Source organism: Solanum tuberosum, unplaced genomic scaffold (assembly GCF_000226075.1).
Source record: "Solanum tuberosum cultivar DM 1-3 516 R44 unplaced genomic scaffold, SolTub_3.0 scf00381, whole genome shotgun sequence".
NCBI lineage: Eukaryota > Viridiplantae > Streptophyta > Magnoliopsida > Solanales > Solanaceae > Solanum > Solanum tuberosum.
Genome location: NW_006239304.1, coordinates 558,910 through 571,783, shown reverse-complemented (window position 1 = coordinate 571,783; position 12,874 = coordinate 558,910). Strand labels below are relative to the sequence as shown.

At 30.1% G+C, this 12,874-nt stretch overlaps 1 protein-coding gene across 1 annotated transcript; it reads left to right on the top strand.

Moving 5' to 3' along the window:
• The first annotated feature begins 1,684 nt into the window (after positions 1 to 1,684).
• Positions 1,685 to 2,672, top strand: LOC107057818 (uncharacterized mitochondrial protein AtMg00810-like). Its single transcript, XM_015302809.1, has 2 exons — positions 1,685 to 2,204; positions 2,251 to 2,672. The coding sequence occupies exons 1-2, from the start codon at positions 1,685 to 1,687 to the stop codon at positions 2,670 to 2,672; spliced, it is 942 nt and encodes a 313-aa protein (XP_015158295.1).
• The last annotated feature ends 10,202 nt before the right edge of the window (positions 2,673 to 12,874 follow it).

The following is a 12,874-nucleotide window of genomic DNA, read 5'->3' as shown; positions in this document are numbered from 1 at the left end:
CTTGTTGCTATTTGCCGGACCAAGGAGGTAATCAACAAGAAAAGAATTATCAACATAGATTTAGTGTGATACTATCTAATAGGCTAGTGTCGATTGGTGCGAAGTAATAACTAAGCCAAACATCGATGTGATGTCTAATATGAGGTAAAGGTAAGGATTAGTAAATTATATAGACGTAGCCGGACCAAGGTGCGGGGTGAAATTCTCTAGATGCCGGCTCAAGGATTTAGAGATACCTAACTTATCACTTTGCATGTAGCACACTAGGAAAGTATTGCTATTACTAGGATTACTGCGTTATGAGCTGGAACACGTATACCCTAGTTAATTCTCTCATCTTGATAATAACCAAAATTGACTTTTGTTTACTGATTACTTATTGAATTCTTACAATTTGTTTCACAAAAAAAAAAAACCTTTAATTACTTGTTTCTGGAAGTAATTTGACTAATTGAATATAATTGTTGGTTAAAGTAAAGTCTAAACCATTTTCCTCGTGGGATTGACCCCAGCCTACAAGTTGGGTTCTTTACTTGATAACGATCGCTTATGCTTCTTTAGGGAGGTGTAATTTGAGCGTATCACTAACACAAAATTACTTTTTATCCAAAAATTATTTTAGCCAAACATGAGTTAATAAAGCGATCGTGCTAGAACCACGGGACTCGGGGGGTGCCTCACACCTTCCCTCCGGTCAATAGAGTTCCTTACCCAATCTCTATTTTCGTAGACTAAAAATAAATTATTTTTTTCTCTTTTAAATTAGGAATTACCAGGTGACTTGAAACACCTAAAAATTCCAATTTCAAGTGACGACTCAAAAACAATTTTATTTTTTTTAAAAAAATCGTCATATTCTAACAATTGTAAAAAAGGAAAGTGGTGTGACAGGTTGAATGTGATGATCCATACAATAGTATTGAAGCTCCAGCTGCAGATTTTGGATCTGCTAGTGGCAATGAGGAACATGTTGCACTTACAGGTCCAGACAATGAGCATCATCAAACAACTACTTTAGTTGATGTACCTGTTGACCATCAATCAATCTAACAATGCTACACTCCAGTCAACTACTTTGGTTGATGTACCAGTTGAGGTACTTCCTACACCACAAGGGCGTCATATGATCACTAGACACAAGGCGAAGGAACACCACTTATCACTTGTTGCTCGCAGCAGCAAAGACATTTTGAGGAAACCAAATACTACTAAGGAAGCACTTAAGTCACCTCATTGGCTTGCAATAATGCATGAGGAAATCAATGTTGTACACACTAACAAGACATGGATATTGGTGCCCAAATCTCCTGGTATAAATTTGGTTGGCTCAAAATGGGTGTTCAAGACCAAATTAAAAGTTGATAGAACAATAGATAGACACAAGGTCAGACTTGTGGCCAGGGGATTCTCTCAGCTTGAAGGCATAGACTTTGATGAAACTTTTAGCCCTGTGGTTAAGGCCACAACTATTAAAGTAGTTCTATCCACTGCCATCAGCTCAAGGGGGAAAATTTGACAACTCGATGTCAAAAATGTTTTTCTTCATGCGTTCCTACAAGAAGAGGTGTACATGAGTCAACTTCCTAGATTTATTGATCCCAAGTATCCTCAGCATGTGTGTCTACTTAAAAAGGTATTGTATGGTATTAAACAAGCACCAAGAGCCTAGTTTGATAGGTTTAGCATGCATCTCCTACACCTTGGTTTCATCTGTAGTAAGGCAGATTCTTCATTATTTACATTGCAAGCTCACAAAGGCACCATATTTCTCTTGTTATATGTGGATGATATTATTATCACAGGTAGTAATCCATCACATGTTTTCGAGTTAGTTCGCCAACTTGGGAAAGAATTTTCCATGAAAGATCTTGGTCCTTTACACTTCTTTCTAGGAGTAGAGGTTAAGTATTTTGATGGGGGTATCCACTTTAGTCAGAGTAAGTATGTTGTTGAGCTGCTGGACAAAGCTGAAATGACTTTAGCAAAGGTTGTAGCCACTCATTTGGCTCAAAATCATGGTTTACATGAAGTTGTGGGAATCATGATTGATGCATCTTTTTACAGAATGATAGTAGGGAGTCTTCAATACTTGACACTCACAAGACCGGATATTACTCATGCTGTGAATTTACCAAGCCAATTTATGCAAAATTCAAACAGTGAACATCTTCAAATGGTGAAAAGGATTCTCAGGTACATCAAAGGTACTTTACACTTTGGATTCAGAATTATTTCACAATCACCATGTAGGTTGTATGGATACTCATGCTGATTGGGGAGGTTGTACCACCACTAGGAGATCAACTACAGGCTATAGCATCTACATAGGTGCAAACTGTATTTCTTGGACTTCCAAGAAACAATCCACAGTTGCCCGATCGAGTGCTGAAGCTGAGTATAGAGCACTAGCCTCCATTGCAGCAACGATGACATGGATCATATATCTTCTTCATGACCTTGAGGTGTTTCTTCGATCTGTACCTACATTGTATTATGATAACATGAGTGCCTTGTACATGACAGTTAATCCAGTTATGCATGCTAGAACCAAACATGTTGAAATAGACTATCATTTTGTGCGTGAGAAGGTGGTCAGAGGACAACTTCTTACTCAGTTTGTGAGGTCTAAGGATCAACTAGCTGATATTCATACAAAATCATTGACCAAATAGGTTTTTGCTGAGTTTCGTAGCAAGCTAGGAGTTACAGTCCCTCCACTCACTAGCTTGAGGGGAAGTGTTGAAGGAAACTGATGGAACATGTCAAAGGAACATGTTCGACGAATCTGACTGACGAGTTTGAGTTAAAGTTACACTAGGACTAGACTACTAAATCCTAATTTATGTACAAGTTTATATTTTGTACGACTAAAGCTAATGTAGTCGACTAGGATAAGGTGTAAATAATATATTTGTGTTGTATTAGGATTCCTAGTGTAGCTAGTATAGGACTCTTCTCCTATATAAAGAGTATGTAACTCAACCATTCAATTATCAATACAATCCTTGATTTCTCTAATCTTAGACGTGAGATTTCTACAAAAACCTCTTATTTTCTACAGCCTCGTTCTTGGAATTGAGAAGGGCTATTTATGGCAGTTTCTTCAGCTTTTCCACCAATTTCTTTAGTAAAGGTAAGTTAATTACTTCCCTACTTGTATTTTGATTCTTAAAAGCCTTGGAATCTAGGTGGTTAATCTTGGGGAAGGGTTTTAACCTGCATTAATGGTGGAAAGAACCCTTATTGGATATAATGATCATGGGAATGACTTGGAATTTAATTTATTGATTAGTATAGGGTTGTTTAAAATCAAACCGAAATCGATAACCCGAACTGATAAAAAGTTATTGGTTTATCAGTATTGGGTTATTGGTTTAGCGGTTTTGATAACGGTTTTGATTATTTTTTTTGTTATCAGGTTATCTGTTCTTAACGGTTTGATGTTTTTTCTTAACGGGTTAACTGATAACCCGATAGTAAATTAGATAATTATATTTATACCGTTTTGTATATAAAGTCCTTGACTTAGAGTTTGGTTTCCTACTTTTATTTTTGGTTGTCCCAAACACTTGGTTATTCTACAATGTAAAAGTGTTTGCTTTTGAGCAAGACTCATTTGCATGATTTATTTGGTTTGTTACCTTGTTTCTAAGTGATATTCAATATTTTTTTTTGTGTCAAATCTTAACGGTTAAACCGATAAAAAAATAACCGATAAGTCAATATCTTAATGGTTCTATAACGGTTTAGCATCTCTACAAACCGATAACCAATAAGCCAAATCGATAAACTTCAAAACCGAACCGAACCGACCAATATGCAGCCCCAGATTAGTATTTGTAATCTTAACATGTGGAATTACATAAGTGTTTAATGAGGAATTTTAAAATATAAATAAAGGGGTACAATTACAAATTTCTAGTGGAATAATTTGTAATTTATTATAGTAAGAATAATCAAATTAATTTTTGGAGTTATTTTCATAATAGGAAGCTTCAGTAATTAATTATGTGGTCCCTACGATGTTCATATTTAACTAGAACTCAGAATCCTATTTCTTTGGGGAAAGGGAAGAAAAGAGCGTATATTTCTTGTTCAAGAAAACAACGTGTCTTTTGGCTTCTCCTTTCTAGATTGAGAAGAAATATCTATAAGTATGGGTCTTCTAACCTAGGAAGGATGATAAGTTTTCTATGCGATACTTGTCCACCCAAGTATTGAGATAGTTCAATTGTGAACTTGGGATTACTCTAGAAGATCGCAGAACTATCGTATAACTTGTGAATTTGCTTGAAGTTATCTACTCAAGCTTTAAGAGATAATTCTTGAATCAAAATTCAGAAAGTTTATGTGTTCTAGCATATGATCGTGTGTTCTAGCATAAACATATGGTATTATCTATTATTCATGTAAGTAGTATAAGTCTGATATGCTTCTGTTATGCATGTAATTTCAAACACTCTTGGGCAACAAAACTTAAGACTTAAGTAGGTTCTATTTCTATTACCGGACCAAAATGTTACTTAGTTACTAGGTTCACGACACATAATAGAATTCTTAAAATAAATACTAAATCTGCCTCTAATCCTCTCACCTCATTCCATTTCGTAGTGATTTGCTATATTACATATAAATACACCTAAATTAATAAATAAAAAATTCAAATACAAATATTTTCCAAGAAAATATGTTGGATGAAACACTTAAATGCCAACCAGACAAGAATCAGGTTATGAGAAACAATGAAGATTGCAACAATTTCTAGAAAGAACAATAAGCCTTCGTTTTAAAATGGCTCCCCATACCTAGTTGTCTCAAATCAACACAAATGTATGTAGGTGTGCATGTTGTCAACTGTAAATTACGAGGTAATGTTTTCATATGTTTCACTAAAATAAAAACATTAATCCACAGAATTATATTATTCCTTCATGCATGAGAGTTCTATACAATTTGACTTATATATATTTGTCTTTTGAATAACTTAATGTTGTAATAAAATATTTTTTTATCATCATTGTATAGTTTAAAATTTAAATTTAGTATGAGGCAAATCGTCTTTGTTTAAACGGTGTCAATTGATATATTTTTGTTGAAAAATTAGGCAAGGTAGTTATGTAATTATTACTGTATTTTAATCTCTTTAATTTTTTCATATATTTATATCTTTATATATTTATGTTAATAGATGTAGTAATAAGTAATAACTTGAGTTTGTTGCGTTTTTCGCCCTTAACGTATGTCCTCTTTTTTGTGATTTGTATTTTATTTTTATTTTTTCATGATTCATATCCTAACCTCTTTTATTTTCTTGAAAAATAATAAAACGGCACTTTATTAAAATTTATAATTTTTAGAAGGGGGGCATGCATGTTAGAAAACCTTAAACATTTTTAACCGCTTGGACTAATAAATATTCTTAACTTGATAACGTAAGAAAAATTGTATAATATAGAAATTAAACTTACGTAGTACTTCACCTAAATTTAATTTCACTAAAATTAGTACTTCGCATTTCACAACAGTTCTATTTTTCAATACTAAGATTTTTTTTTAAAAAAGTGATCAATAAGCATTACTTTTATTATAATACGGCACTATAAGAAATTGAGGAATTATATTTGTCTTCAAATAACAAAAAAATTATACTTATTTCATTCAGCTACAAAGTAGCGATGGATTATAAGAAAATTCAATCAGGTAGAAGCGTTTTAGAGATGAATTAGCTAGAAATTTTTCATAAATTTCACGACTAATTTCATATTTTCTTGTAGTGTGTGTAACTAGAGGGTCCTACCCAACTACTTCCTTCGTCCCATATTAATTGATAATTTTATAAAAAATAGTTGTTTCATATTAGTTGTTCAACTTACTAACTCAAGAAAGTATTAGTTAAATTTTTTTTATATTGCCCCTGCAATTAATTCTTTTTGAAAGTGTTCATATTTATTTATAAAATTTCAAAAAAATATTTTAAGACGTGAACTAATAAAAATATCTTTTTATTTATGATTTTTCAAGAACTATGTATCTATGCCTGGGCCATGCATGTCTCCTAGGAAGTCATCTAATTGGGAATGGGAGGAGTAGGGCCAAAATGTGATTTAACATGTTACTTGTCACAAAGAGTAGGCTACCAATTGTTACACATATTAGACTCCAATGGGGACCCCTTTAACTCCATTTTTATTTACATATATAGAAATTTTATATGGTTTTGTGGGGGGCATTAAACAACAATATTGATTTCACATGCTCTAATCACCCATTTACCCTTCCTCATAAATCACATGGTCCCTTCTCAATCATTTCATACTTTCTTCTTTACTACTTCTGATCCAAATTAAATCAAATCTATATGATAGAAAAAGTAATCGAGGAATCAAAATTTTTATCAGAATTAAACAAGGATTCAACTATTATAAAATACGTTATATTAAGCTTCTGTTTCAAGTCGAGGAAATTCAATATTTATATCTAGCATATATTTTTATTATTTTGAACTTATCAATAAGTGAAAAGTGAGGCATTATATGAACCCGTCTGCATCAATGTGGCTCTGTCGATGAGCTAAAGAGGTATATTTGTTTCTTCTGAATTTAAAAGGAGAAGATCAAAAAGGGTAAATTTATAAATAATCACTTTTAGTACCAATAATGCAAAAAAAAAGTATTGTTATGAAATTTCAAATTATAAGATTAAAGTCCAGAAAATTATCATTTAATTTCACATGTGTAAATTCACCTTTCGTAACAATGTAAATTTTTTATATCATAAGACTAAAATGTGTATAAAAGTCAAAAGTCAAAACTAACTAGGATACATGTGAGCAATTAGCTCATCATAATAGAGAATATATATTTTATTAAAGAAATATACATATCTTTCTTATATTAATTATCTACATTTCTTGTTTAGGATTGATCTTAGTACAATAACAATATTCCTCTTACTATATATATGTAATATAATCTATGTACATTAAAATATCGTTACATACATAATGAGAAACACTAAGATTATTTTTTTTTTTAAAAGTTATTCCAAAATGAGTAATCCATGTTAGGACAATCTTAGTCAATCTTAGGAATTAAGCAGAATCACCGCCTAGTTTAGTGCTGTGTTTTATGTCATTAATTAATTAGTCTTAAAAGCAAAGATTGAATCAAAATGAATCGAGACTTATCACATAATGTTAACTAATTAAAATTATGAATTATGATCTCTCTAATAATTTATATTTTTAAATGAAACGATACAAACTTCAAGTTTATATCATGTGCATCTAATTCTAACCAATCATTTGAGTCAATAATATTCAAAATTTCAAATTGAACTCATTAAAAGAGATATGCGTATCCATTAAGATTTTTGTCGCAAGAGAATATATATCGACTTGTGCTTAATAGGGATGGCAATTGGATAAGGTGGGATAGCGTAGCGTAGGGCACGGGCTCAGTGATGGAGCCAGAACTTTGACTGAGGGGTGTCAAAATATAAAGAAGTAAAATCGCAAAGAAGTCAAGGAATGTCAATATGTAATACATATATATACATAAAAAATATTTTTACTCTAGCTACACAGTGTAATTTTCTGACGAAGGAGTATCGGTCAACACCCCTCAACTACATGAGGCTCCGCTGCCGCATGGCAAACTCTTACTAATAATAGAGAAGGACCAAGGAAGACTTAAACAGGGTGAGACTAAATTAAATTTATTTTAAAATATGCTTATTTTAAAAGGTAAAGTGTTTGATCAAACTTTTGAGAGAAAATTAAAAAAAATCGGAGATTAGCTTCTTCAGAAGCTAAAAAGATAAGTTTTTTTCCAAAATTTCTTTTTTGGAAAATATTATTGAGAAACATATATTTAGAAGCAGTTTGAACTTGGTCAAAGTACACTAATTGTTGTCAAAAATACTTTTAAAATTTATTGGTTAAACACTAACTGCTTCTCGATAAAAGTATTCTTTAGAAAAAAAACAATTTTCAAAATAAACTAATTTTAAAAGTTTGGCCAAATAACTATTAGTCGGGAATCAAATAAACCACTATAATTCAATAGAGTAATATGGAAGCTTAATCTTTTCTCAAAGTCCCCGTTCACTTATTGACCGGTGAAAATTCTAAGATCATTAACTCAATCACGAATATTAAATTAAAGTATTATTTAATCATCTTAATATAAGAAAATTTGTGACTAGTAGTCCCTTGACCATTTATAGATTATAGAATAATTTTGTTTTTTTTATTTTTATTCGCGGTTCGATATCCATTAGAGTTCGACTATGTTAAATTCGCTTTAGGTAGGCCTTTATTTGGGGACAGCGCTCCCTACGAAAGATTTTTCCATACCCAGAACTCGAATTTGTAATCACTGATTAAAAAAGAAACAACATAATCACTGATTAGACACAAACACAAGCAAGACCCACCCAACCACCCCCGCGGCGTGATGCCACTAAAAGATAAAAAGAAAAGAACAAAACAAGAAACTATTAATAATTAATTAACTAGGACGTTTAAATCTTAAATTAACAACGTTGTCTAAGGTACTTCAAAGTGGTATTTTCATTGAAAGGGAATTTAGATAGTACCATATTACTAATCACACTTGGATTTTTGGAAAAAGAGATCAAATTTGTCCATGTATTATAAATAAAATAAAAATAAAAATAAAAATAAAAATAAAAATAATAATAATAATAATCATAATCATAATCATAATAATAATAATCATAATCATAATAATAATAATCATAATAATAATAATAATAACAATAATAATAACAATAATAACAATAATAATAACAATAATAATAATAATAATAACAATAATAACAACAACAACAACAACAACTACAACTTTGCCCCTTCATATATTTTTTGCTGAATATGTACCTTGTTATTACCATTTTTTTTTAAGAATTAAAATTTTATTTACCAAGTAAACATTACAAATTAGAAAAACCAGTAGATATGGACATAAGCCCCATCCTTGTTGTACTTGGTAACCATATGTATTCGTCGATCTTGTGATTATCTTTTGTGAAAGGTAACGTTTTTTGTTTTTGTTTTTGTGATTATTTTTGCATTTGACTCTTAATAGAGTTTTAATTTGAGAGTAATTTCAAAATAGTCAACAATTGAGGACAAATTTATGACATTTTTCTCAAAATATTTAGACACGTGAAGTTCATCCATTTCATATTGGAACTCCATTAATAACAAAGCAAATATGAGACGATTTGCTAATATTAAGAGTATAAAAAGCCTAAAAGTATAACGAAAGACAAAACAAAACAGTTTCAGATAATATAGAACCAACATTAAACCTTTTTCCTCTTCAAAATAAACAAGCACAATATAATTACCTAAGTTGGTATTTTCACCATTAAAAAAAATAAGAATTAGTAACAAATAAGTTGTACTAAACAGTAAAATTAGTCAATAATCTCATTTAATAATATATTAGCGACTGATTATCACAAAATTTTATTAGGTATGAACAATTTAATTAACCTAATTATTCAAGTTCTTTTGTAGTGTTTAAAACCACTTTCATAATCAAGATACAGACAGCCAACAGATATCAATGTCCTTTCCACAATATATAATTTTATAGTTATATGTATATTGGGACATATGGATCATGAGTTGTCCCATATTTTTTTATACATGTATTATATGTCCAAAAAGAGATGGGAAGTTCCACAAATCTGGTAGGAACTATAAATGTTCCAATAACTATAAACTTATAGTATTTTTTAAAATTAAAATTTTAAAATATTAAATTAATTTAATTTTAAAAATTAATTAAATTAAATCTCAGAAAGTCACACATGATAGGTAAAATTGTAGGGAAAAGTATTATTTTAAAATTAAAACATAAATTAGAGATCATGACGTTTGCTCTTTATTTTTTGTAACCAAACACCAAATTGTGACTATGACATTTTTTTTTTTAATCAAAACAATTGGCTAATACTAGCGGCTATGTTGATTGGTTTGCTAAACGCAATAGGAAGACATTAACATCTTCATTGTTTATGTAATAATTTACGAAGTTATTTAATATTCAGGATAGTAGGAAAGAAAGTAATAAAAAATTCTAATTTGTTAAAATAAATAAGTAAAATAAAAAATATATATTTTTATATATGAAAGCAAAACGCAACTTAGAGAGTATGTTTAAAGATCCCATTTTTGTATTATTTTTTTGGGAAAACTACACAAAAGACTTGATTATGTAACTATTTATATAAATTGGACCAAGCCCAAATTATTTATTTATTTTTAATGGACCAATGACCCAAACTATTTACCGATTTACCCCACTTTCTTCTTTCTTTTTTCATGCAAGATGTCAGCATGACATCAGCATCACCACTATGAATTAATCCTCTGTGATACTTTGTCGGTATATTGATACCATATCGATATCATATAAGACTGAGCTAATCCTTTGTGATACTTCATCGATATGTTGATACCCTATCAGAATCATATAGGATTGAACTCTCTCTTCTCAAGAAATAAATAAGAAACAATTAAGAGAAAATTATTAAAGTCACGATTTGATTTATTAAACTCTAAATTAGTAGAAAATATATTCTTTGTCATACCCCTCGGTATATTGATACCATATCGGTATCATATAGGACTGAACTTAATACTCTATGATACTCCGTTGGTATATTGATATACTATCGATATCATATAGGATTGAACTCCTTTTTAGAAATAAATAAGAAACAATTAAGAGAAAATTATTAAAATCACAATCTTATTTATTAAACTCTAAATTAGTAGAAAATATATATTTATAATTTCTTTTCTCTCTTTGCAAATTTTTAAAAAATTGCTTATAAATTACTACTCTTTTTAAAATTATTTTCAAATTTAAATATTGAAGAATTGAAACATACCTCAATGATATCACAACAATATGTATATATAGTGTAATAGTATTGATTGAGTAATCTCATCGAAAGACTGTAGCAAACCTCAATGGAAACATTGTTCAGTTACTCATTGATACCACCCGATTATATTCTACTTTGATGGTATCAAGGACGAAGAAACAGTCCTTCAATGAAAACAATGTTCAGTTACTCTTTGATACCATCATAGTATATTCATATACAGTAACATACTATGATAGTATCATATAGGAAAAAAGGGTGGGCGCTGACGTTAGCACGCGAATAAAAATAGATATATGTCATTTTGAAATAAGAAAGGAGTATGAAAATAATGAGGCATTTAAAAGTAAATATTTTACTTTTCTGGGGTATAAATATTCCTTTTTCTATTTTTTTTTTTTTTAGTTTTTTGTTCGATGTTGGAGTAAAGAACTTCCTAACAAAGGTAGTCCTATACTTAGAAGGACTCAAATTCAAACTAGAACCAATTTTTATATTTTTTTTTATGTATAAGAAGAAGAAGAAGTTCCAACAACATAACACTTGGGAAATGGTGTTTGGGCTTTGTTGACCCACCTGTATGGAGAGAGATCAAGTGGCAGACACACAGTAGCTTGTGGGCCAATGGGAAGGGAACAGACGGACCACTTATGGATGGGCATTTTTCTATTTCTAACTGAAAAAACACCCAACAAATTTACTTCAACATACAATTGGGTGACAACGGGAACGAGTTGGATTAAATTTGAACATAATTAGAGTATATTTATATAATATGTTTGAAATTGTAAGATTAAAGAATATTTTGTTATATTTAACATATTTTTAATTTTTAATCATAAATTTTCATTAGTTTTATCAAGTCATCATTTAAGCAAAGAAAATAATATAAAAAATCGATAAATAAAATATATACAATATCTTTTGTCTATTCAAAATTTCAAATCAAAATTAACAATTCAAAATTACTACTTAATTATAGTGGAAATACACACTAGAAACCATCTCCCATGTCAAAGATGAATTTCGGAATTTTATGTTATGGAGTATAACTTTTTTTGGTTTTTTTACTAATTAGTTATGTGCAAATTATTTATGCATATAATTTTTTCCCTTTTTGATATAAATACAAAATTTGTGTCAAGCAATTAAGTTCTAGTAACTTCACGTATAAATCCTCTGTTATCTTATGCTCACTTACCATATTAAAAAGAAGAAAAATACCATATAAGTTAGAAAAATATCTACTATGTTATTTTTGCAAATTTTTAGAGAATAATGATGGAGATGTATAATATTTTTCTCGTACTCATTAATTTGAACCTTATTCTTTTGTAGTTGATGTTATGGATTAGCCAAATTCTTCAGGAAAATAACTTTGCTCAGTATTTTTTTGATAAATTCAATTGATTTCAGAGAATTATTGTCACGCGACACAATATATTTATCCTCGATGATAATTACAACCTCTTTTTCAGGATCAAGCTATTTTAGAAAATCAACCGTTTAGTCCAAATATTTTTCTTCCGATCACTTTCAGTTATATATAACTAAAATAACACTTATATCGTATTCAAATTCTTTTTCGAATTTTCAACCATTTGGAGCAAATAAAATTATAGATGTCAACATTAATACCACTGTGCTAGTCCCAAGAGACCCCAAGTGAGTGTGAGAGCCACTTGCAAGCTTTCTTTTCAATACGCTTAGATTACAAGCCACAAAAGGTGTGTTTGACATTAGAGATCCAATTTTTTATGTTTGGGTTATAAAAATGTTTTGGAGAATAACTTTGTTGTAAAGTTTCTTAAATATGAGAAACTTTTCTAAAAGAAATAAAAAAAATTAAGTTTTATAAGTAACATTTTAAATTTATCGTCTATTTCCACTCATTCTTGACCGGAGACCTTGCCACTCCCCTCCTCCTCCCCCCCCCCCCCCCACCCCC